Source organism: Lytechinus variegatus, chromosome 19 (genome assembly GCF_018143015.1).
Source record: "Lytechinus variegatus isolate NC3 chromosome 19, Lvar_3.0, whole genome shotgun sequence".
In the NCBI taxonomy this organism is placed as follows: Eukaryota; Metazoa; Echinodermata; class Echinoidea; order Temnopleuroida; family Toxopneustidae; genus Lytechinus; species Lytechinus variegatus.
Genome location: NC_054758.1, coordinates 23129327 through 23153717, shown reverse-complemented (window position 1 = coordinate 23153717; position 24391 = coordinate 23129327). Strand labels below are relative to the sequence as shown.

The window sequence follows — 24391 nt, the reverse complement described above, 5'->3', positions numbered from 1 at the left end:
TACATGCCAATACTTGATAAGGGGTGCATTTTCAGAATATGAAAAATACTTGTTTAGGGAAGAAAAACGATACCCTTGGCAAGTATTCTTTCAATTGAACCCCTTAACAAGTACAGCGGTATTTTATTTGTTATACATGTATGTCACAGACTTCGGTCGTCAGTTTTACCTTTACCTACATGTACATCATTGGGTTTAGTATGGACCCACCTCCCACATACTCTAAACACGTACATGTAGTGTTGACTGTTGGGGCAAATAGTAAATCTAGATCTACATCCTTTATAAAACATTTTAGTCTTGTTTATCCCCTCGCAAATTTGACCCTAAACACGTAGCTTTCCGAGCGAAATAGATACCTTTTTTTCATTATTTTAGGTTTTTTGACACCCTTATTACGTTATGTACATGTAATGTGCCCCGTCTTGAAAGGATCCCTTTTACATGTTATTTGGGTTGCGCATGGTATCTATGGTGGCACTGAAGGGACATCGCATATAGACCAAATCGCGAATATTCGCGACGTCCCCAATTTAGTCGTGAATTTCAAATTCACGACGAAATTGGCGAAGAAATTCACGACATCGTAAAATTCGTCACCAATTTCTTCGCGAATTACTCACGACGTCGCCAATTTCGTCCCCAATTTGAATTTTCACGACGAAATTCACGACATCGTGAATTTCATCGCCAATTTTGTCGCGAATTATTCACGACGTCGTGAATTTCATCGCCAATTTCGTCGTGAATTTGTTTTGCTTGCCTCGGCGGTATGCGGCCGGGTTGAAACCAACTCGCCTGCTGCTAATTCGTCCACTCACAACAGGGTCTACATTCATTTAGTATAATGCAAGTCTGTCCATTAACTTTTCGCCTAACAACCATGGTCCTACCATTTGGTCCAGTCATCACTTCGTCTTATCACCAGTTCGTCTAGCTTTGACCATTTCGTCTCATAACTAGTTGGTCTAATATCAATTTTATTTTCCTTAATTTCGCCCAATTAACACTTACTTCAATTAGACCAAATGGCACGTGGAATAAATGGCAATTGGACCAACTCGGTTATTAGACGAAATGGCATGCAGTTAGACCATGTGGATAGTGGACGAATTGTGGTAGACCAAATGATAGCAGACGAGTTGGCATTAGACCAAATGAAAGTAAACCATTGAAACGACAGAACGATGTCCACTGCTATCCATATGCATAGGCGGATCCTGGGGGGCCCGCCTCCCCCCCCCCCCTATTGGCGGAGCAATAAAACATGAAAAAGGGAAAGAAATAAAGAAAAAAAGAGGGAATTAAAAGAGGAGGAAGACGAGTGAAAAAAATAAGATGAGGGGAAGACATGGAAATAAAAAGAATCTTTCATGTCACTATATCAAATTTTCGCTCGCGCTCGCATTGCCTATAGGTGTTCCAGGGGCGGATCCAGCCTATTGTGTTTGTATTGGACTCCATGCATTCGCATATTGTCATCATTTCCCAGGAGCAGACTTTTCCCTGGGTTAGCACATTCCATCCCCTACCCTATAATCTGTTCCTAATCCCTATAATCTGTTCCCATGGTTACCCCTGACCACCGTGTAGAGAGTTATATAATACCCTGGACCCTGCATGGTACCACATGTTTCATATGTTCCTTGACCAGCAGAGAGATCAGTCATGTACGTGTGTATAGTGTGCTACAGTGTTATAGTATAGTAATGAATGCAAAACAGCCTTCGCCAATAGGGGTGGGGGATCATTTTTCAGTCATATTTTCTCCGATCGGCCGCTCAAGATGATTTTTGGTTTCTGTGAAGAGGGAGTCTTCTTAGCTTTATTCTTATAAATCAACATAAAAATATAATATTATAATCCTTATTTATATGTGAGCGCGATACGCGAGCTAATTTTTTTTTGAAATTCTATGTATATTTTCCTAAAATTTTAACATTCTTCGCAATGTTTGTTTTCCTAAAAAAGATGTGCATGCAAATAAATAATTATTACGAACACGAAGCGCTAGCAGAAATGAACTGGTGGAAATTGAAGGTACCTGTTAAAGACTGCATGCAGTTAGTCACGAAGACGTTATATATTTTAAAAATCAAATAATGTGAGCGCGATGCGCGAGCTGGATTTTTTTACATTTTTACCTAATAAATGAGAATTCTAAGGACTTTTTGTAACTTAAACAGAATAGGTATATAATAAACAATTGATGTGAGCGCGAAGAGCAATCTAAAAACTTTTGACATTTCTACATAAAGAATGGAAATTTTTAATCAATTTTTGTAATCGTAAACAGGATAGCTATGTAACTAAACAATTGATGCGAGCGTGAAGCGCGAGCGGAAAATTCATGTAGTGACATGAAAGATTCTTTTTATTTTCATGTCTTCCCTCATCTTATTTTATTCACTCGTCTCGATCTTTTCCTTTTCTCTTTTTCCCTCTTTTTTTTCTTTCCTTTTTTCCTTTTTTTTGCTCCGGCCGCCAATGGGGGGGGCGGGCGGGCCCCTCGTCCCCCCTGGATCCGGCCGCCTATGCATATGGATAGCAGTGGACATCGTTCTGTCGTTTAAATGGTTTATTTTCAAGTGGTCTAATGCCAAGGTTAGTAATGCCAAGTGTTAATTGGGAGAAACTAAGGAAAATAAAACTATATTAGACCAACTAGTTATGAGACGAAATGGTCAAAGACGAACTGGTGATGAGACGAAGTGATGACTGGACCATATGGTTATTGGACCATGGTTGTTAGGCGAAAAGCATAGAGATATACTTAATGGCGAAAAGTGACAGACTTGCATGCATTATACTAAATAAATGTAGACCCTGTTGTGAGTGGACGAATTAGCAGCAGGCGAGTTGGTTTCAACCCGGCAGCATACCGCCCAGGCAAGGAAAACAAATTCACGACGAAATTAGCGACGAAATTCTGTCGTGAATTTCGTCATGAATAATTCGCGACGAAATTCACGATGTCGCCAATTTCGTCGTCAATATTCAAATTTGCGACGAAATTGGCGACGTCGTGAATAATTGGCGACGAAATTCACGATGTCGTGAATTTCGTCGTGAATATTCGCGATTTGGTCTATATGCGATGTCCCCTTCAGGGCCACCATAGGTATCCACTCGTAAATGCAACTGGTCCCCCGGGACACTCTAAACACTGTGGAGCGTTGTGGCCCAGTGGATTAGTCTTCTGACTTTCAAACATAGGGTCATGGGTTCAAATCCCAGCCATGGCGTAATTTCCTTCCTCAAGAAACTCATCCACATTGTGCTGCACTCAACCCAGGTGAGCTGAATGGGTACCCAGTAGGAAGAAATTCCTTGAATGCTTGAGTGCCTAGACAGCTCAGCTAAAGCCGGGGTAATAATGATAGCAGGGCCCACTAGTAGAACAGTTTTCAAAACTGAAGTGGCTACTGGCTACCCTGGGTAAATATATCTCTATTATTATTATGACTTTGTGCCAATGTCCCAGATTTGTACTAGTTATTGTGTAGATTTGAAAATTACATACTCTATTTTGAGTTAGGCCATCATGATTTAGGGTCCGTCTTTTTCTCATTTTGGATGTTTTTACACTTTATATTATTTGCAAACCAGAAAAAACACTCCTTTTCATTTTTTTCCTTCACTTGCAGATGCTGTCCAATGAAAGTGACCCCCACCCACTCATTTTCTGTTGAAGCTTAAAGATAAATTCCAGTTTTGGTAACGATCTCAAATTGACTTTTTACAGAATCTAATATAATGACCACCCAAGTGTCTGTTTGTATGAATAAACAATATGTGCCAAAGAATTCTGGGAGAAATTGTGTAATTGCTGAGAAATGAGCAAAATAAGCGCGGATTCGGTCACTTCCGTCAGGTCTTTATTCCAGCAATAATAATACACTGTCCCACGTGTACCTATCTGTATTGGTGATCTTCAGTGTGAACGTTTTTCAGTGTAGATTTCAAGATTTCACAAAGTTCAGTTTATGTGACTGTACCAGATCTACATGTAGATCCTCGATGATATACTGAGTTAAGCCTGGTTTTACAGACTTTCTCATTAAATCAGTGTTAACTGCAACTACTGGAATTTCTCTTTAATGCTGCAAATCTGCTTAATAATGCGGAAAAAAACATGAACTTTTCATTAATTCTTGTTCAATAAAAAAACATGTATCTGGGTCGCATTGCATATTAAAATGTTCCGATTAGGGTAACTTTGCCATCCAATGGTAACATACCACTGGATAGCAGAGTTACCATAATACTAACTTTTATGCAATAGCATTATGAATAAGGCTCAAGTTTTGTTAAGATCTATAAATGGTTTGCTTGGTCCCCTCACACCAAAGCAGTTAGATCTGCACTGTACATTAATAATTCAAGTCTATTTTTGTTCCAAGAGGTGAACTTCCCCTTGAAAAACAGTTTGACTCATATATCTGACATTTTAAGCTGAACTATCCCTGTACTAAAGAGGAAATAAAGAACATGTGGCATAGATGAGTTTGTCCTCTTCCAAAGTACTTACATAAATGGCATTAGTCATGTCAAATATTATACTACATAATACAGAACCATAAATGTTCAGTGAAGGACTGAGAAGAAAAGTCTTTTCATTATGAATGCATTAGTACTAATCATGAAAGGGTGCAGTCATTCAGTATAGTCTATGAAATAAAGAAGAAAACTGAAAATGGAAATACAGGTTACTTTAAAAGAAGTTCACCCTGGCAATTTTAGTTTCTTTAAATAAATGCAGAAAACAAAAATTCAGACAAATATTGGTCATGGTTTCACAAAAATCCATGAAAAATATAAATACTTATGGTTTATTCAAGTTTTTAATTTGTGACATATTATTTGCAAGCAACTCTCCCAGTGGCGTACCTGGGATTTTCCAAAGAGGGGGCAAAACCGGTCCCAAAATTTGACGAGCAAAAAAAAAACAAGTGGAATGCCTCTGGCCGTCTCACCTGCATCACGCGGTTCAATATAGCAGCAGTGCTGACTTTGAAAACTACTCACACTCGCACAAGATGTTCAGTGATACATGGTTAAGTACTCTTATTTCCACTTTTTATGAACTAGACCAATAAACTTACAGAGATATGATGGTTATTCAACAAAAAACCCCAACATGGCCAAAGTTCACTGACCTTACAGTACATGACCTTTGACCTTGATCATGTGACCTGAAACTCGCACAGGATGTTCAGTGATAACTGATTACTCTTATGTCCAAATTTCATGAATCAGATCCATAAACTTTCAAAGTTATGATGGTAATTCAACAGATACACCCAATTCAGCCAAAGTTCATTGACCTTTGACCTTGGTCATGTGACCTGAAATGCGCACAGGATGTTCAGTGATACTTGATTACTCTAATGTCCAAGTTTGACGAACTAGACCAAAAAACTTTCAAAGTTATGATGGTAATTCAACAGATACCCCCAATTCGGCCAAAGTTCATTGACCCTAAATGACCTTTGACCTTAATCATGAGACCCGAAACTTGCATAAAATGTTCAGTGATGCTTGATTGGTATTATGTCTAAGTTTCATGAATCAGATCCATAAACTTTCAAAGTTATGATGGGAATTCAAGAGATACCCCCCATTCGGCCAAAGTTCATTGACCCCAGATGACCTTTGACCTTGGTCATGTGACATAAAACTCATGCAGGATATTCAGTGATACTTGATTAACCTTATGTCCAAGTTTCATGAACTAGGTCCATATATTTTCTAAGTTATGATGACATTTCAAAAACTTCACCTCAGGTTAAGATTTTGATGTTGATTCCTCCAACATGGTCTAAGTTCATTGACCCTAAATGACCTTTGACCTTGGTCATGTGACATGAAACTCTTATAGGATGTTCAGTAATATTTGATTAAGCTTATGGCCATGTTTCATGAACTTGGTCCATATACTTTCTAAGTTATGTCATTTCAAAAACTTAACCTCAGGTTAAGATTTGATGTTGACACCGACGACGCTGTCGCCGTCGGAAAAGCGGCGCCTATAGTCTTACTCTGCTATGCAGGTGAGACAAAAAAACCCTTCTATCGTCAGGGGGGGGGGCAGACTGCCTCCTCTGCCACCCCCCCCCCCCCCCGTACGTACGCTAGTGAACTCTCCCATCTCATGTACATGTAGGCTATTCCATTAATTCAAAGTTAATTTTAATAGATAATTGGTCAGCATATTCCTTTCTGTTACCCGTTATTCTATTTCTCACCTTGTAATGCAGTGTATTTATTGATATTTGTTTGTATAATTTTATGTTTTGATTCTGAGTAATTGAACATTTTGTTATATGTAACTTTGAATGAAATTTTAAGCTATGTTTATGTCACATAAAAATACTACAGTGGATTCACCTGGATGGGGTATGGGTTAGGGCGGTCCGCGGACTGTTATTTGGTTAACTTTGCCCAATGCCCGGCAGCTCATCCAGGTGAATCCAGTGTTTAATTATTTTTGTGGTACTGTATTATTGTAACAATTATTTTTTTATCATTGTATTTGACTTGTTTGATATTCTGCCACATGAAATAATAACAATTATTAACCGTATCAGACATCTGAGCAGGGCAACTTTGAAACATTGTTGCCTGCTTAAGATTGGGATCAAATTGCCGGTCAATAAAATTCCAATTGTTTATCCACGGGCCCAATTTATTGCCCACTCAGGAAAGTCAATGAGAAAGTGCGTGGAAATGTAGCGGGCAATAAAAAGCAGCGCTAATATCCGGGTATTCTACGCGTTTTTGCACGCGTCTTTGAACCGCGCAGTGCTATACGTCATAATGGTAATCAAGTTAAGACAACGCTGGATACTGCGTCCCCAGGCCAGGGACGCGTCATTTCAATTACGTCACAATGGTAAAGTTCAGAGGCCCAGTCTGCTCAACATGATAAACTAGATTCTCATTCTAAAACTTTCAAATATCTAGATTTTAACGATTTTTGCTCTAGATGCCTGATTTGGTTAATAATAGCAATATTGACTGGCCTGGGGGCGAAAGGACATATATCGCCCTCACTAAATTGATATCACCCTCGTCTGCGACTCGGGCAATATAAATCTAGTTTGGGCGATATATGTCGTATCGCCCCGAGGCCAGTCAATATTGCTTTATTATAATAATAATCATTTTATAATGGAACATGGTGTATGAAATGAAGTATCTGATGATATATCCACTACACAAATAAAATTACTTCAAACCTGTTGAGAAAATCACATTTTGTGGAATTTATATCACACAACACACTATACACCTGGTACCATAGAGATGCTTGCCTTCGACCTCACAAAATAAAAACTTATCTCTGCTATTCGTTGTCTGTTTTGCATCAAATATTCACCAATATTTTTTCTCTAATTTTTCTGTTCAAATCAAAATCAGCTTATAATCAGGGTGAATTAACATCCCAATAAAGACATGTTTTGTATTTGAAATGATTGTACTGTACGCCTAATCTCTTCTCATAGAGGTACTAGCTGTCTAACTCCATGGTAATAAACCTGTGCAGGATTTTTAACATGTAATATCTAGAAAATACTCCTATTGGACATTATTACTTTTAGGATACTATGAATTTACAGTAACATATGGTCAAACACTACTAAGGAATTTTGCAATATGGTACAAAATTGAAGATAGTTTGTAGCCTGGACAAGCAGCCTTTTACCCTTTTTACACAGGATTTTCTTAACCTCGGACTATCGCAAACCCCATACTATCCTTTACCCTGTACTATTTTTTTCCTTTTCACACATGCCAAATTGTTATTGCTTACCCCGGATAAAAAATGCTTGCTTTTCGCACACGTCACTCGCTAACCCCGGACTAGTGGTAGCTCATGAATATTCACGAGCGTTGATGAGAAAAGTATTAAAACGTGAATTCCAACTCGCTGACTTATGGCGCATGCTTTTTTTCATCGCCGTCTCCACTGTTCATGAATATTCATTATGCTTACCTCTGATTGGACAACAGAGCTCTGTTGCGGGGCATGAATGGGAGCTCTTAGCCCACTTTCATTTTACACTAGCGATCTTAACCCCGTACTATCACTCTTAACACTGCAATTGCTGGGATAACCCTGCTTTTTTGCAGGGCCAAATAATCTTGTACTAAAGGTGGGGTTAGCCCACTTTGCAAAAATGCTGTGTAAAAAGAAAGTGGGCTAAGCTTAACCCCATACTATAGGTGGGGCTAAATAGCAATTTAGCCCCACCTATAGTACAGGGTTAAGGAAATTTTAGCGTGTGTAAAAAGGTTATTAATGATTTAGTGACTCAAATACTTTTTTTTCCATACATGTAGGTGGTCTCAGACTGCCTCAAAATTCGTCAGTTCCAGGTATTTTCTGATTGGGAAATTTACCCCGATAAGAAAATACCAGGTAATTATGGAAATTTGAAAGCAAATTATGTGTAATTACCCAAAAGAAAATACTCGCAATAAAATAGTAAGTACCTGACAAAATTACGACAGCTTTTGCTGGGATTTTTCTAAGGTCACAGGTATTTTGGCAATATGAAAGCAAATTACGGGAACTTTTAGCACAGCATCAGACCTTCATTTTTTAGCACAATCGCGCTGGCGCTCCTAAAAAAAAATAAGGAAAACGAAAAATCATGCTCCTAAAAAAAAAAAAAAAATTGCTAAAATTTCACATTTTACATTGTTAGGACAGAGATTTATCTCTACTTCAAACTCACAAAAAAATTACACTAAAGCAATCATATAGTTAAGTAAAAATGAAATCGTCCTGCTTTGGACCTTTAATCAAAAGTTTGCATTTTGTAAACAAAGTTAAAAAAAACAAAAGTTTCTTCCAATCTCCAACACCATGCTTTAATTATAATATCAGCAGGTTCAATAAACTTGTAAATCGAACATTATTTTACAATTTGTATGACCGTCACTCAATCCCAAGGCATTTTACCTTTATTTCGGCTATTAGTGGATTATGACTATGAACTCGCTATTTCAATCTAAGCCTAAAACGTTAGGCCTACTTAGACTTAGCTTATATAGTTCTACTTCTAGATCTAGATTAAATTTTACCTTAAGTTACCAAAAATACATGTTGCGGATCGTTGGGGCCCATACGGTATTAGCAGCGACACTTCAGTTTTATTCAGGGGTTTTCATGGTGTACTCACAGTCCAGTTCGCGATTTAATTGCATAAAGTTCATCCGCTATGTTGAACTAGTTGACAGCGTTCACTGTGCAGTTCTCATTATTATGTTGTGTATAACACATCTCAGAAGCGTACTCCGGTATGTGTGTGTAGTCCCAACAGTTCATTTACATGTTGTGCAGAAACATGTTCAAACTCGGTTCCAATCCAAATCTCACTATTCAACGCGTTGAAACACTAGCCCAGACAAAAGTCCACCTCTGGGTAGAAAGGTTAATCAGTTCAGCTAATAGTCAAGATAATTAACTTTCATCTCGAACCAAAATCATATAGGGTTGAAAAGAAAAGAACGACTAAGCTTCGCCCGACAAAATAAAAGACGTCACCTTTCACTTTTTACACAGTTCATCCCATTGCCATCCCAATCCTTTTTCGAAACCATGGAAACAGTCCGTTAGCCTTGTTCCGAAGAGCACAATATTAATTCTAACTACATGATATAATAAAATATTGAAATAAACTTAACCTTAATACGATACTATCAAGTTTATTCGTAACAACATCTTCAAATCCATGAAATGGCCATCTGTTTTCCATAATTCCTTGAAATTATTTTGATTTAGTTGAAAACTATCAGAAAAATGAAGAATATTCACCTCTTTCCTGACTCTGATTTGAATTTGAACTCTGTAAATATTGTAGTCCCATATGTAGATTTTCATGGCAACACCATTGAAGTCTAAATGTGGGACTACAATATTTATCGAGAGTGAGTTCAAATCAGAGTCGGGAAAGGTGAATATTCTTCATTTTTCTGATAGTTTTCAATGAAATAGAAATAATTTCAAGGAATTGTGAAAAATAGAAAGATGTAAAATGTGAAATTTCAGCATTTTTTTTAGCAGGAGCGCGATATTTTATAAATGTATTGACTCAGGCCTAGTTTTACCACAGATTAATAGCTGCACAGCTAAATTATACTATGTTACGAAAAATCTGAAATTTATCATACATGTATTGTATTGAACTGATTTGAGCTCCTCACGGAGAGCGATTCTGATAAGCTCAATTGAGCTCATCAAAAAAATTAAGGAGAGTGATTTAATGAGCTCCACAAAATTATAAACGTGAAGGACTGCAGCATGTACATGTAATAGGGCGCGGGCACCGTCGTTGGCTGTTGAGCTAGTGATTTTGAATCAGACCTTATCAGATTGTATACTGCGCATGCACGTAACTTCAGGAACTTTAATGTCCCAAAGGGTTTGTTTTGGGGCGGTGTGAATGCAAGAATGAACAGGTATTTACTTGCTTAAAAACAAAATTTTCTCATAATTCAACAGGGATTCTTGTGATCGAGGCGGTTTGAAACCACCTATAGATGTAATGCTTTGAGATGCCATGCCTTGTCTGTATTACCCAGCTTTACTGCACAAAGCATAATTTAATAACTTTCTTTGCTGGTATGAGAATGGATGGGTTCATATGCAGGTGGCTATTCTCATGTCTGTCATCTATCTGTGTTGAGTGACAGAGATACAATATTGCTATGATGTCAACCAACATAATCAATCTCTCATCATTCTGCACGTGTGCAGGTCCAATATTTCTATATCTCTCTCTCCGGTCATGTACATTAGATTGAAACTGAAAGCAATGCAACAAAATAACAAGTGGAATGCCTCTGGCCGTCTTACTTGCATCACGCGGTTCAATATAACAGCAGTGCTGACTTTGAATACTACTCTAAACTCGCACAAGATGTTCAGTGATACATGGTTACTCTTATGTCCACTTTTTATGAACTAGACCAATAAACTTACAGAGATATGATGGTTATTCAACATGGCCAAAGTTCATTGACCTTACATGACCTTTGACCTTGATCATGTGACCTGAAACTCGAACAGGATGTTCAGTGATACTTGATTACTCTTATGTACAAGTTTCATGAATCAGATCCATAAACTTTCAAAGTTATGATGGTAATTCAACAGATACACCCAATACGGCCAAAGTTCATTGACCTTTGACCTTGGTCATGTGACCTGAAATGCGCACAGGATGTTCAGTGATACTTGATTACTCTAATGTCCAAGTTTAATGAACTAGACCAATAAACTTTCAAAGTTATAATGGTAATTCAACAGATACCCCCGATTCGGCCAAAGTTCATTGACCCTAAATGACCTTTGACCTTAATCATGAGACCTGAAACTTGCACAAAATGTTCAGTGATGCTTGATTACTATTATGTCCAAGTTTCATGAATCAGATCCATAAACTTTCAAAGTTATGATGGGAATTCAACAGATATTCCCAATTCGGCCAAAGTTCATTGACCCTAAATGACCTTTGACCTTGGTCATGTGACGTGAAACTCATGCAGGATGTTTAGTGATACTTGATTAACCTTATGTCCAAGTTTCATGAACTAGGTCCATATATTTTTAAAGTTATGATGACATTTCAAAAACTTAACCTCAGGTTAAGATTTCGATGTTGATTCCTCCAACATGGTCTAAGTTCATTGACCCTAAATGACCTTTGACCTTGGTCATGTGACATGAAACTCTAATAGGATGTTCAGTAATACTTGATTAAGCTTATGGCCACGTGTCATGAACTTGGTCCATATACTTTCTAAGTTATGTCATTTCAAAAACTTAACCTCAGGTTAAGATATGATGTTGACGCCGACGCCGCTGTCGCCGTCGGAAAAGCGGCGCCTATAGTCTTACTCTGCTATGCAGGTGAGACAAAAAATAAACCCTTCTATCGTCAGGGGGGGGGGCAGACTGCATCCTCTGCCATCCCCCCCCCCCCCGTACGTACGCTAGTGAACTCTCCCATCTCATGTACATGTAGGCTATTCCATTAATTCAAAGTTAATTTTAATAAATAATTGGTCAGCATATTCCTTTCTGTTATTCAATTTCTCACCTTGTAATGCAGTGTATTTATTGATATTTGTTTGTATAATTTTATGTTTTGATTCTGAGTAATTGAACATTTTGTTATATGTAACTTTAAATGAAATTTTAAGCTATGTTTATGTCACATAAAAATACTACAGTGGATTCACCTGGATGGGGTATGGGTTAGTTAGGGCGGTCCACGGACTGTTATTTGGTTAACTTTGCCCAATGCCCGGCAGCTCATCCAGGTGAATCCAGTGTTTAATTATTTTTGTGGTACTGTATTATTGTAACAATTATTTTTTTATCATTGTATTTGACTTGTTTGATATTCTGCCACATGAAATAATAACAATTATAATAAATCATTTTATAATGGAACATGGTGTATGAAATGAAGTATCTGATGATATATCCACTACACAAATAAAATTACGTCAAATCTGTTGAGAAAATCACATTTTGTGGAATTTATATCACACAACACACTATACACCTGGTACCATAGAGATGCTTGCCTTCGACCTCACAAAATAAAAACTTATCTCTGCTATTCGTTGCCTGTTTTGCATCAAATATTCACCATTATTTTTTTTTTCACCAACTAGGTCCATATACTTTCTAAGTTATGACGTCATTTCAAAAACTTAACCTCAGGTTAAGATTTGATGTTGACGCCACCGCCGTCGCCGTCGGAAAAGCAGCGCCTATAGTCTCACTTTGCTTCGCAGGTGAGACAAAAATGTCTCTATTAAATCTCCATACCCCCAGTTATTGCTTTAAAATATTTTTAAATGTATATTTCACTAGTATACAGTTACAATATACATGAAGTGAGACAAGGTCCAGTATTCTTTTCATAAAAATTCACATGTAAATGAGTTACAAGTAAATGTATAAAACTTGTGAAAAGAAACGCTTGAACTGTGACTTCGTGATCCCCAAATCTAAACAATTTAATGTCCGTCCCTTTATACAACTTTTTTAAAGGGGTACTAAAGACTGAAAATTCTGTGATTTCAAAAGATACATAAAGTAAAATAGTAAAGATATCAAATAAAACACTGAAAATTCAGCATTTAGCAAGATTATACAAAGACATAATTTCAAAATATTGGACTATTTTGAATTTTGATGAAGGAATGCAATGCATATTGTCTTCTGCAAGAAGATAATGTTCAACATATGGACAGTATCATCAAATTTGTCGATCAAGAACGTAAAAATACATGTACGACTGAAAACTGATGCAAGATAATTATTACTGAATCATAGTTTTGTGGCAAGGGTGACATGTTTTAAACACACATACATGCATATATTATATGATTATGATTTTCATGTAATAAAACAAGAACAGGGAAAGTGATGACATCATGAACCTTATAACATGCATACAAAAATAAAAATTTTCACAAAATATTGCCAAACTAATATAAGTGGATTATTTTTCATCAGATTTTGATGACATTTTAGGTGTACTGTTTATTGAATTAGATTGTACTTACTCAAATACAATTATTTTCAGCCTGGATATTTGTGAACAGTATATAAATAAATAAGTGTCTGGTACCGTTAAATCGTAACAAAAAAAAACCCCTAAAAAAACAGACATTCAACATGCACTCATCAGAGTACAATGAATTGTTTCTTTCAAACCTTATTTCGCTCTAGCGTTCTGGTCATTAATGTTTATAACCAATGCCTTTGAAATAATGATTGTCCCATTATCATTGATGTTTACCTTTAACGACTGTTAGTAATGTAGCATGCAGGACTATTATGACTGGTAATTCCATTACCCCATGCCCCCATATGACTAATAGCTCAACTTCTAGTGGAACTCATAATGTGATTCAAAATAAAATATCCACGTAGATTTACAATTAAGAGGTTGCTGAATATCAGGGAGTTGAGGTAACTCCTACAAACATGTAGAAAGACAGTGCAGATATACTGTACCATGCAAACCTACACTGTATGACTATTGAGCCCTCTTCAAATTACATTATGACATGTTTATATCGAACAGTAACTAGCTAAAAAGCCTCCAATTGGTAATTTTGTCTGTTTTCTGTGAAAAAAATTAACCTCCTGGTGAAATGGATTAGTTGAATGAGATGAGAGTGCTCATTGAATTGCTTAAAAATAGGTGTGTTTTAGAGAGATATTAGATTATTAGATAAAAATGGTTTTCAGAATACCAATTTGGGGAGATTTTAAGGGTAATTTATCTCACCGATTTTAACAGAGATAAAGTATTGTATTTTATCTGAGATAAAATGGATCTCTGAGTACCATCCCTGCTACAAAGATGTGGTTCAGTGGAAGGTATTGGTTAGCTTGACAAACAGCCCATGTCTTAAACAAAAATGAAACATGTGTATCATGAGGGCAGGTAGGTATATTCGAACAAAAAATAAATAAAACCCCGAAAACACAAATTATTGAAAATGAAAAGCTGTAATGGTACAGGTAAACCTTGATTTTATAATTTCGCAGTTGTTAATTAACACGTATAGTGTATATGATGAAATTAAGATGGTGTTTCCGGTCACTTTACATTTAATTTGTTTGAAGCACTAAATAATGTTTTTCAGATGTGATTTTTTTTCTGGCATTCATTTTTATTACATATTACAGATATGTGTACAGGTGACAAGTGGGACCTAACAGCTTACGGATATTTAAAAGTCAAATCATTGTGAGCCTTTAGATGGTATGAATGTCATTGCTCCTGCCGATGCTCTGCAAAAAACAGGATTCTTTGACGTAATAGTTCAAATCAATAAGTCACTAAATTAGTGCTCAATGTGACCTTACTTCAACCATTAATGACTGAATCTACAATGACCTTTCACCTTTACCCACAATACCCCATGCTAAAATGGAAAGTATAATACCTTTAATTCTCTGATCTGAAGGAGATTCAAAATAAAGACATTACTTGAAATGAAATGGTTGCAATTGTCTTCATAACCGAAATGTCATTGGTAATATTGAGATCTTAGCTAAATCTATTATATCATCTTAGTTAAAGCTAGACTGTACATATGTATTTATTCATTCCATTCTATCTACATATCATCAGTCATTAGTGAGCTTGATAAAATCAATCATTTTGATTTATGAAAAATTCACTCCTTTTTTAATAGAGACCAGGATTGCCTTGTTGATATTCAACCTAACCCTTGTAAAAAAGCAAGTGGAATGCCTCTGGCAGTCTCGCCTACAATACATGTACATGATTCAATTAAGCAGGAGTGCTGACTTTCAAAACAACTCATGAATAATTGTAACTCACAGAAACGCCATTATATGATAACTAAAACACTATGTTCATTGACCCAAAATTACCTTAGACCTTGACCATGTGACCTACTGTGCTAAAATCATGGGGAGCCAAAAAAAATTGGGTGTCATATGAGTTAAAGAACTGAATGTGTACTGTTAAGGATTTGTGCCCGAATTGGCTCTCCATAGTTAAACCACAACTTTAAACCAGGGTTTAATTTAAACCCGTGTCCAGAATATGGGCCATGAACTTTCAAAGTTTCGATGGCAATTCAGCAAATACCCCCAACTTGGATAAAGTTTGTTGACCCTAAATGACCTTAATCATGTTGATTGATACACCATTACCCTTATATTTTATGAACTAAAAAAAATTAACTTAAACCTTAACCTTGGTAGATTTTTATGTTGATTCCCCTATTAAAACATGGTCTATGTTCATTGACCCTAAATGACCTTTGACCTTGGTTTTGTAACCTAAGACTAAGGCAAGATGTTCAGTAATTTGTGATTACCCTTATATCTAAATTTCATAAACTAGGTTCATATACTTAGTTATGATGACATTAAAAAACTTAACCTTGGTTCAATGTTGACGCCATCACCACGGCAAAAGTAGCACCTACATGTATAGTCTGACCAGAGGAATGAAGGTTTAGATCCTATACAAGTAATGAGGGTGATATATGCCAAAGGGCACTAATGCACCAATGGTACCCATGTTATACCCCTAGATGACCCGGTAACTGTCTTCTATCGGCACTGAATTGAAATTGTTTTTACAACTCTTAGCGTTAGTAATTGTTTTTTATTGTACAAAGCCTACTTAGCTTGTTGTACGCGATCAAATGGGAGGCTGAATGTCACACATTTGTACCGTTGCACACAAGACGTACCATCAAAAATGTACCATTGCACAGCCTTTTCAGGTGACATCACAATGCGATTTCATTGAATAAGGTAACAATGCACGTACAGCCCGCTGGCTAAATGCGCAATGCTGTTCAAGATCATGTGTGCTTGTGGGCCTGGCTTGTGGGATTTTGCTTTTGGCTTTCAATATTTTTGCTCCCTTTTCATAGATTACTGGAGGGAAAAACTCGTTTTTTCATATTTTCGCTAGATTCCGAGGCTTTGTACAACACAAATAGCGAATATTCTTATTCGTGCAATGGTGCGAGATTTCGCATTCGGTGAAAGAAACGCTCTATTCAACTCGGGTAACGCCTCGTTGAATAGAGCATCTTTCTTTCACCTCATGCGAAATCTACCACCATCACACTCATGCCTATTTGTATATTGATGAAATAAAGAATGACACTGTACCTGTGTTGGTAGTTCCATATCTGACTCTGGATGAAGATTAGCCTCACTTAAATGAAGACCCATAATGAACGGTAGAGGAGCATCTAAGAAATATAACATTGATGCTGGAAGAATGGGTACATAGGCATAAGGCCACTGAAAGGGAAAGATGAGGGTCGTAATACACTCTGCTGTCAACATTAGACGCTGGTAATCTACAGATAAACAAGCAAACACAACATGTCATTATTAGAGTCAACATTAGCCACTGGTAATCTACAAACAAACACAACATGTCATTATTAGAGCCAAATTTTCATGATTTTTTCATTTTTGTTTACATGTATTTTTCCATGTATACATGTACTTTAAAAACGAAACTGTCCATTTTATCCCTTTGCGGCTACAGATGAGTATGTAAAGAGTCAAGGTGACAGCTTTAGATACCTACTTATTACATGTCGATATAAGATTGTTTACGTTGTATATACTAATAAAATATAGGCCCTAATGCTGCATTATTTTGTTGACATTTTTTCAAACTGTTTAATCCACTGATATACAAATTGTCTGCGATTTATAATATTAAAAAGTCATGAAAACCCTATAAAACTTTGCTATTAAATTCAATCTGTTTTACTAAAAGAGGACAATCGATTGCATGGACTATCATTCTGAGCTGTTGAATTGTTTTAACGGCCCAAACATGGAGTAGTGTGTGTGTAAAAGGAAAAGGTGCTATAACAGATGTCTATTGGATTTGATTTGATAGGCAAATGCTTTTAAACAATCATTTTCATCATGTACAGTACAATGAATAGCAGAGCACATTATACATTAGCTCCCAGGAAAGATACTGTAGAATTAACAGATATCTATCACAAATTTGCAATTGGGTAATTGTCAACAAGTAGCTTGCAAGACCACTCAATTTACAGGATTTAAAATGAAATTTAAAAGGACCCCAACTTTCATTGTTTGTGAGAAAATTAAACATGATTATGAATTTCATATCAGAACTCCAATAATACCTGAAGTAGATTTCTGGGACCATAGATTCATGAACCAATTTTATATTAAAAATAGGAGTGGGCTATAAATGGGTGATTTTTGGTTTTACTGTGGGAACAGTTTTTTTGTGTCCCTTTTACCTTATCTCAACATGAAATGACAATATTTTTTGTCTCGGGTCCGAGAAAAAAGTGTGCCGGGCCAAAATCCAAAATGGCCGCCAAAACCCCCCCAAAATCACAGTTTTGGCCACAACTTCTTTATTTGGTGGTCTTTTTCTGTGGTTTTGGTGTCTATTCATATGTTTTAGGGGGCAGGCAATTTGTTTTTCCTATAATTAGCACTTTTAAACCATTATTTGTAGAGTTAAAAGGTAATTATACCTAAATTTTCAAATTTTTATAGCCTTTTTTCAGCCAAATGTAGGTTTTATCGTCCCGGAGTTCTTGGATATTAGATGGTACGAGGTCAACAATAGCAAGCAGCTTTATAGAGCTATATTGCTTTTATTCCTCTACTATGGGTTTTACGGATATTTGTGAAATATATCTTACTAAATAAAAATGTTAATTTTCCATAGGGGCAATACAGTATTCAATGTACTGTTACTGTACACACTACACTGCATATTTCCATGCATTGACCACCATGACATATGACAAGGCCTGTATATAAACTATAGTGTCATAGAAATAAGCTCTTAAGGTTTAAAATTAGATTGTGAATTGTGAATTTGATTGCTTGTCAGCTGATGTACATGATGAAACCAGCAACGTAAATTGCACATTAAATATTACATATCATATACGTACATCACATATTTACATGTAGCTATATCTTCTTCATTTGGAGGCTTTTTTTTACCTGGTTGTGGTGTCTAACTGGCCTATGTTTATGGGGTCAGGTAACTATATAATCATGGTAACGCTGATCAACAGCCAATCAGAACCAAGGATTCCATGTAAGTTACCATTAAGTTAACATAATGGTAAATTTTTATGCAACGGGGCCCAGAATATCTAGTTTAAATGCCATGATGTGGGGTTAATTACCTTTCTCCGCCCCCTGAATTAGCATATTTGACAAAACATGTCCTCAGTTTCTGAGACAAAACATATCTTCAATTTCTGAGGCATCTAATTCTAAACCTAAGAGCTCATTTCTACATGTATAACACTATAGTTTATACATGCCTTGTCATGGTGGCCAATGCATTTATGCAGTGCAGTATGTACAGTACATTGTATACTGTATAGCCCCTATGGATAATTAACATTTTTTTTATTTAAGATATATTTCACAAATATCCGTAAAACCCATAGTAGAGGAATAAAAGCGATATAGCTCTATGAAGCTGCTTGCTATTTTTGACCTTATACCATCTAATATCCAAGAACCCCAGGACGATAAAATCTACTTTTTGGCTGAAAAAAGGCTATAAAAATTGAAAAATTTAGGTATAATTACCTTTTAACTCTACAAATAATGGTTTAAAAGTACTAATTATAGGAAAAACAAATTGCCTGCGACCAAATACATATAAATAGACACCAAAACCAAAGAAAAAGACCACCAAATAAAGAAGTTGTGGCCAAAACTGTGATTTTGGGTGGTTTTGGCGGCCATTTTGGATTTTGGCCCGGCACACTTTTTTCTCGGACCCAAGACAAAAAATATTGTCATTTCATGTTGAGATACATTACAAGGAATAAAAAAAAACTGTTCCCATATTGAAATTACAAAAAAAGTATTTTTGACCCATGTATAGCCAACTCCTATTAAAAAAAATAATTTAAAAAATAAATAAAGTGCAAACTTTTACTTCCATTGCACACTGAATAACTGAAGTTTTTACAACATGCATACTATAGGCGCAATGAGGTAACAGATATGTTTAAATAATGCATTAATTTCTATTTTTAGAACAATCACACATTCCCAACCTTTTATGGTCTAATGATTCAAAAAGGTGAATCAATCGGCTATAAAATGGGAATTCCCTGTGATGTCATAATTGGTTGTGATGAAAGTAGAAAAACAAAATAAACATACATGAACAGTACCACTAAAAATGTCTGGCGATAATATATCAAGGAATAAGTGTTGAGAATTAAAAGTTCCTATTTTCACATGTAATGCAACCAGCTGCTGTGTCATGTAATACATGTATATTCCACAAATTAGAATTTGATAATTGTTTATGATTTTTTCACAGAAGCAGATGTCTGATTGATAACTACTGAATACATACATACGTGTTTAAAATACGATTCTCAATTTCCAACAAAGTGGCATTTTATGGAAATGGTATTTATATCATATTTACATCTGGGAAAGCTACATGCATGTGGTGCTAAAAACATTTTTAAAACGGTAATTTCCTTTTACTCTATTGGGGCTAACCAAGTCCATCTATTCCACTTCGTCTATTAACACCACTTTCACTCGATATGGTCAAAAATGAACTTTCTATTCTAAGCCTGAGTCGAATCGATTTTAAAATCGGTGTTCGATCGATGTCATCGAACACCGGTGCAGATTTTGCAAAATCGGTGCATCAAAAAAAATAATTAAAAAAATACGTCGGCCGGCCGATTCGTTTGGTTCACACAATCAATCAGCAAAATATCAGTAATGTCCAACTTGACTACTACTTACTTGATTTCTATTGCCCCCAAAATGAAACCGATCGCGTAATTATGATGCCTATTCACCATTAATTTGAAGTTTATTTCGATCATAGTTCGAGTCTTACTCGTCTGCTCATGCCGAGATAATTTATGCACGATGAATTCATGAATGGAAGTCATGGCCATCGATCGTGTATGCGCAGTACAGTTCGTTTATCAAACCAGAAAATGGCCGGAAATTGACGCGATCAACGTAAAATAAATCTTGCTTCATGAACAATATTCATATCATGACCACAGAACATTATTTAATCGTAATAATTTGCATATGATAATCATTAATATGAATTTAGAGCTTGATGTGAAACGTTTGTATTTCGTTTCAATTTTCAATGGCGAACATCTCATGACGATCGACTTGAGTGCACTTGTCTAAAAAAATAATTATCACGTCAGGATTGATTCTCGAACATTGTCTACATGCAAAAACTCTTTTCAAGATCGTAATATCACCATATAATAACATTTTACATGACAAAACAGAGAAAATTGCGTTTAGATATTTTTTTTCCCATCAATTTGAAGCTAGTTTGTGCCCAACTTTGGGCTCTGATTTCATGGATGGAAAATATGTCATACGTCATCGAATACGCATGCGCATTGTGTGCTTCCTTTCTCGGAGCTTGGAGGAGACGTCCAGAGATGGAATAACAATAGAAATAATTCCAGTATTAATTCTTCCATATGAACTTAACATACTTTGCTGACATCGTCAATATTCTTAGTATGACCATAAAATCTTGTAAAAATCATAATAATTAATATGAATTTAGGGCTCGATTCGAAACATTCGTTTTTATTTCGATCGCATGCTCTTGTGTCTAAAAAAAATGGATTGTCATTATCAGGATTAATTCTCGAACATCATCATAACTCATATTTCACAATCTTTCCTCACAATCGTTATATCAGCATTGAATAACAATTCAAATGACCATCCAGGGAAAATTACGTATTTATTCCCATAAATTTATTTGGAGCTCATTTTGGATCCAACTACACAATCTCAGGCAAGTTACAGCACTCTCCATTGGTTGCACTTGTTTGCTGGCGCTGACAAGCACGCCTGTCGTTTCGGGAGAGTGAGTGTGCGGGGCTGGTGAATGCGAGTCTGGACTGCGAATGCTAGTTGACCGAAAATCATTCGGATCGACTCTGCGTGATTCATGTCTTTATTGTTTCATTTTAAACTTATATGTTGTCATCTGCAAATATCATTGTTGAAGATATTTTGGGAAGAATTCTGCATTGGTCCCCGGCCTTTTTTTGTGTTTTGTGATCATGGAAAATACAAACAAACTTTGCTCTGTCATCTGCTAGTGCAACGCTCACCCGGCCAACGCCAGCGCACACACCGTCAGTGCATGCATAGCGCATCGACGCGACGCGGCCGGAGCAAAAAAGACTAACTTTTCCCCGCCTTCAATATTCGATGCATCGATGTTCGATCGAATTAAAGCTGTCGAACACCGGTTTTCAAAATAATCGATATGACTCAGGCTTACTATTAAACCTAATTTTCCTTTGACAAAGTTAAAAAAAAAGTTTTAAAACGACAATAAGTAGATGAAGTGAACATCAGACTAATTGGGCGTTATTGAGAATGAGACAAAAAGGGAATTAAACCATGTTCAGTTTAGACAAAAGGGTATTAAATCAAACTGATAGTAGATCAAATGGGTTAAGCCCACATGGTATTTGGTCTATCTTAAATTACATAAACTGATTTTAGCCCAAGTAAAAATCCTTTTGTGTTTTTCCTATTAAAGGGGAATCCAGCCTTGGCCATAAAATGTTGTGTTGGGAAGGAGAAAAATAAATTTAACAGAATGGTGAAAGTTTGAAAGAAATTGGACAAGCAATAAGAAAGTTATAGCTGCTTTAAAATTGAGATCACTAATACTATGTAGATTTCAAATTGGCAACTGGGTAAGTAAATTATGACAAGGGGCAAGGACAACTTTCCCATAGGCCATGTACTTTATTATCAGGGATTTGTGGTTTTCTCCTAAGTACCCATTCCCCTGGGGCAGTAATCTAAATATAACCCATGTAGTAATTTGTTTTATGTCCTCATGAAAGAAAAATATAATTTGAAATAAAACTTTTGGGGAAAATGACATTTTAGCCATAATATGTATTGGAGTACATGGAAGAGTAGTCCTTGCCTTACATCACTATGACATCCCATATGCGGCCAATTTGAAATCTCCATGGGTATAGTGATTACCAATATTTACAACTTTTAAAAATTCATATCTCTCTTTTTGTTTGTCCAATATTGTTCAAACTTTCACCTATCCACTTGTCTGATTTTTCTTTTCCTTATAAAAACAAGTTTTATTTGGGTTGGATTCCTCTTTAACTATGGACAGTCAGCATTCCTTGGCAGGACAATGGTGTATTCTACACCTGACTTTACACTCAGAGCCAGAACAAAGGATTTCTTTTGTTCTCACTGCTGACTGTAAAGTCAAGTTCAATCCATTTTCAAGCAATGTTGACTGGGTTTATCTTCTGACAACTGTACTGTACCTTTAGAAACAAGTAAGATTTGCTTCTCAAGAAGAACACAAGTGAGTAGATCAACCACATTCTCTGTTCCTAGGAGATCAAAGATATCCCTTATTGCATACTCGCATAGAGGTAACTCTGTCTTTGATGGCCTCTGACATGCAATATTACGAGAAACGCCAGTAAAGACCATACTCCTACCCATAGGAGGAAGGGGCACTTCATACAGAACATTGAAGATGTAGCTTTCCATAGGTAGAGATGGAGAGTTTGTAGATCGGACAACTTCAAAGAGCTGCTCCAGGAACTTCCTGGCTGCCCTCACAAAGGGCAATGGCATGATAAGACAGATGCACTTAGAAACATAGAGTGTGTCCTTGACCATGTCAAAGTGTGGGTTCTTTGTATCTGTGTGAGTTCTAGGGAGTGTGTATGCTTTTTGGGTGTAGCCCTGATGAACGGGGCTCCGCCTTCGTGTCCTTGGTGAAGCCAAACCCTGGATAGCTGGACTGGATTGACGACGTTGGAAGCGTGGTGAACCAATAGTTCTATACCCACTATTACTAGGGTGCATCTCATCATAGATGTTTCCAGTACTTCCTTGGTTGACACTGGCTTTTCTCATCCTTCTATCCTCTCCATATTTATGCTGGAGGGTTTGCAGTTCCGCACAGATATGCTGGCTAGAAACCTGTTCATAGAAAGTCAGGGCTGCACCATATGTTCTAGTGCTATCTTCTCGTGTCATCACAAAGGAATGGAACTTGGCTTGACGGTTTCCTTTCTGCGTCCGGAATGAGAGCCCTTTGGGCATACACAGCTGAAATGAAGAAATAAGCAAGATTTATGCAATCAACACAATGCCTCACTCTTGATACAGTAAAATAAATATATACATGTATATGCACATGCAATGAACATAACATTATTATCATTACTTCAACATGTACAATTGTACAACAATCAATGCAATCAGTTGAAACAATACTTTCTCAAATCTGCATCAGAGGTCTTCTAAAGCTCTTTTCTATAATTTCCCAATCATCAAAACTACTTCAAAATATCTACCAAAGCAGTAGGCCTACTGTATGTTCCTACCATGTAGGTTTCCATATTTGCTCCTCTAACAATTGTACCTACTGACCACATCATTCTGAACCAACCCCTATCCACCATTATCCATGTATGAATATCTTCAGAGATAGGCTATTAGATGAGCAATGTCACAGAAGCAAACGTTGTATTCCCATCCTACATTCCTACCCTCCCCCCCCCCTTCCAGGGTGACAAGGCCCAACTATCAAGGTGTACAACTAAAGGATCAGTCTGTGTATAGACTATTTCATAATCCATTCAGCTATGAATAATCAAACATTGAGAAAGGTGAATATGATGCTTTTTACACTGGCTAAAATAATAACACTTTACTATCATGAGCTACATGTCATTGTACATAAATGTATTGTACATGTAAATAAAATCAAAATCA

General features: G+C 36.5%; 1 protein-coding gene across 2 annotated transcripts in view; it reads right to left on the bottom strand.

Annotated features, from left to right (window-relative positions):
- LOC121405782 (DENN domain-containing protein 5B-like) overlaps positions 1–24391 on the bottom strand; it is a 78740-nt gene that overhangs the window by 28832 nt on the left and 25517 nt on the right. The window contains exons 3-5 of one of the 2 annotated variants that reach the window (XM_041596733.1): positions 22924–23722; positions 16709–16902; positions 14992–15006 (exon numbers count right to left, since the gene is read on the bottom strand). In XM_041596733.1, the coding sequence (XP_041452667.1) occupies positions 14992–15006; positions 16709–16902; positions 22924–23722 (1008 nt within the window). The remainder of the gene's footprint in view (positions 1–14991; positions 15007–16708; positions 16903–22923; positions 23723–24391) is intronic. The other variant, XM_041596734.1, reaches the window with a different exon arrangement.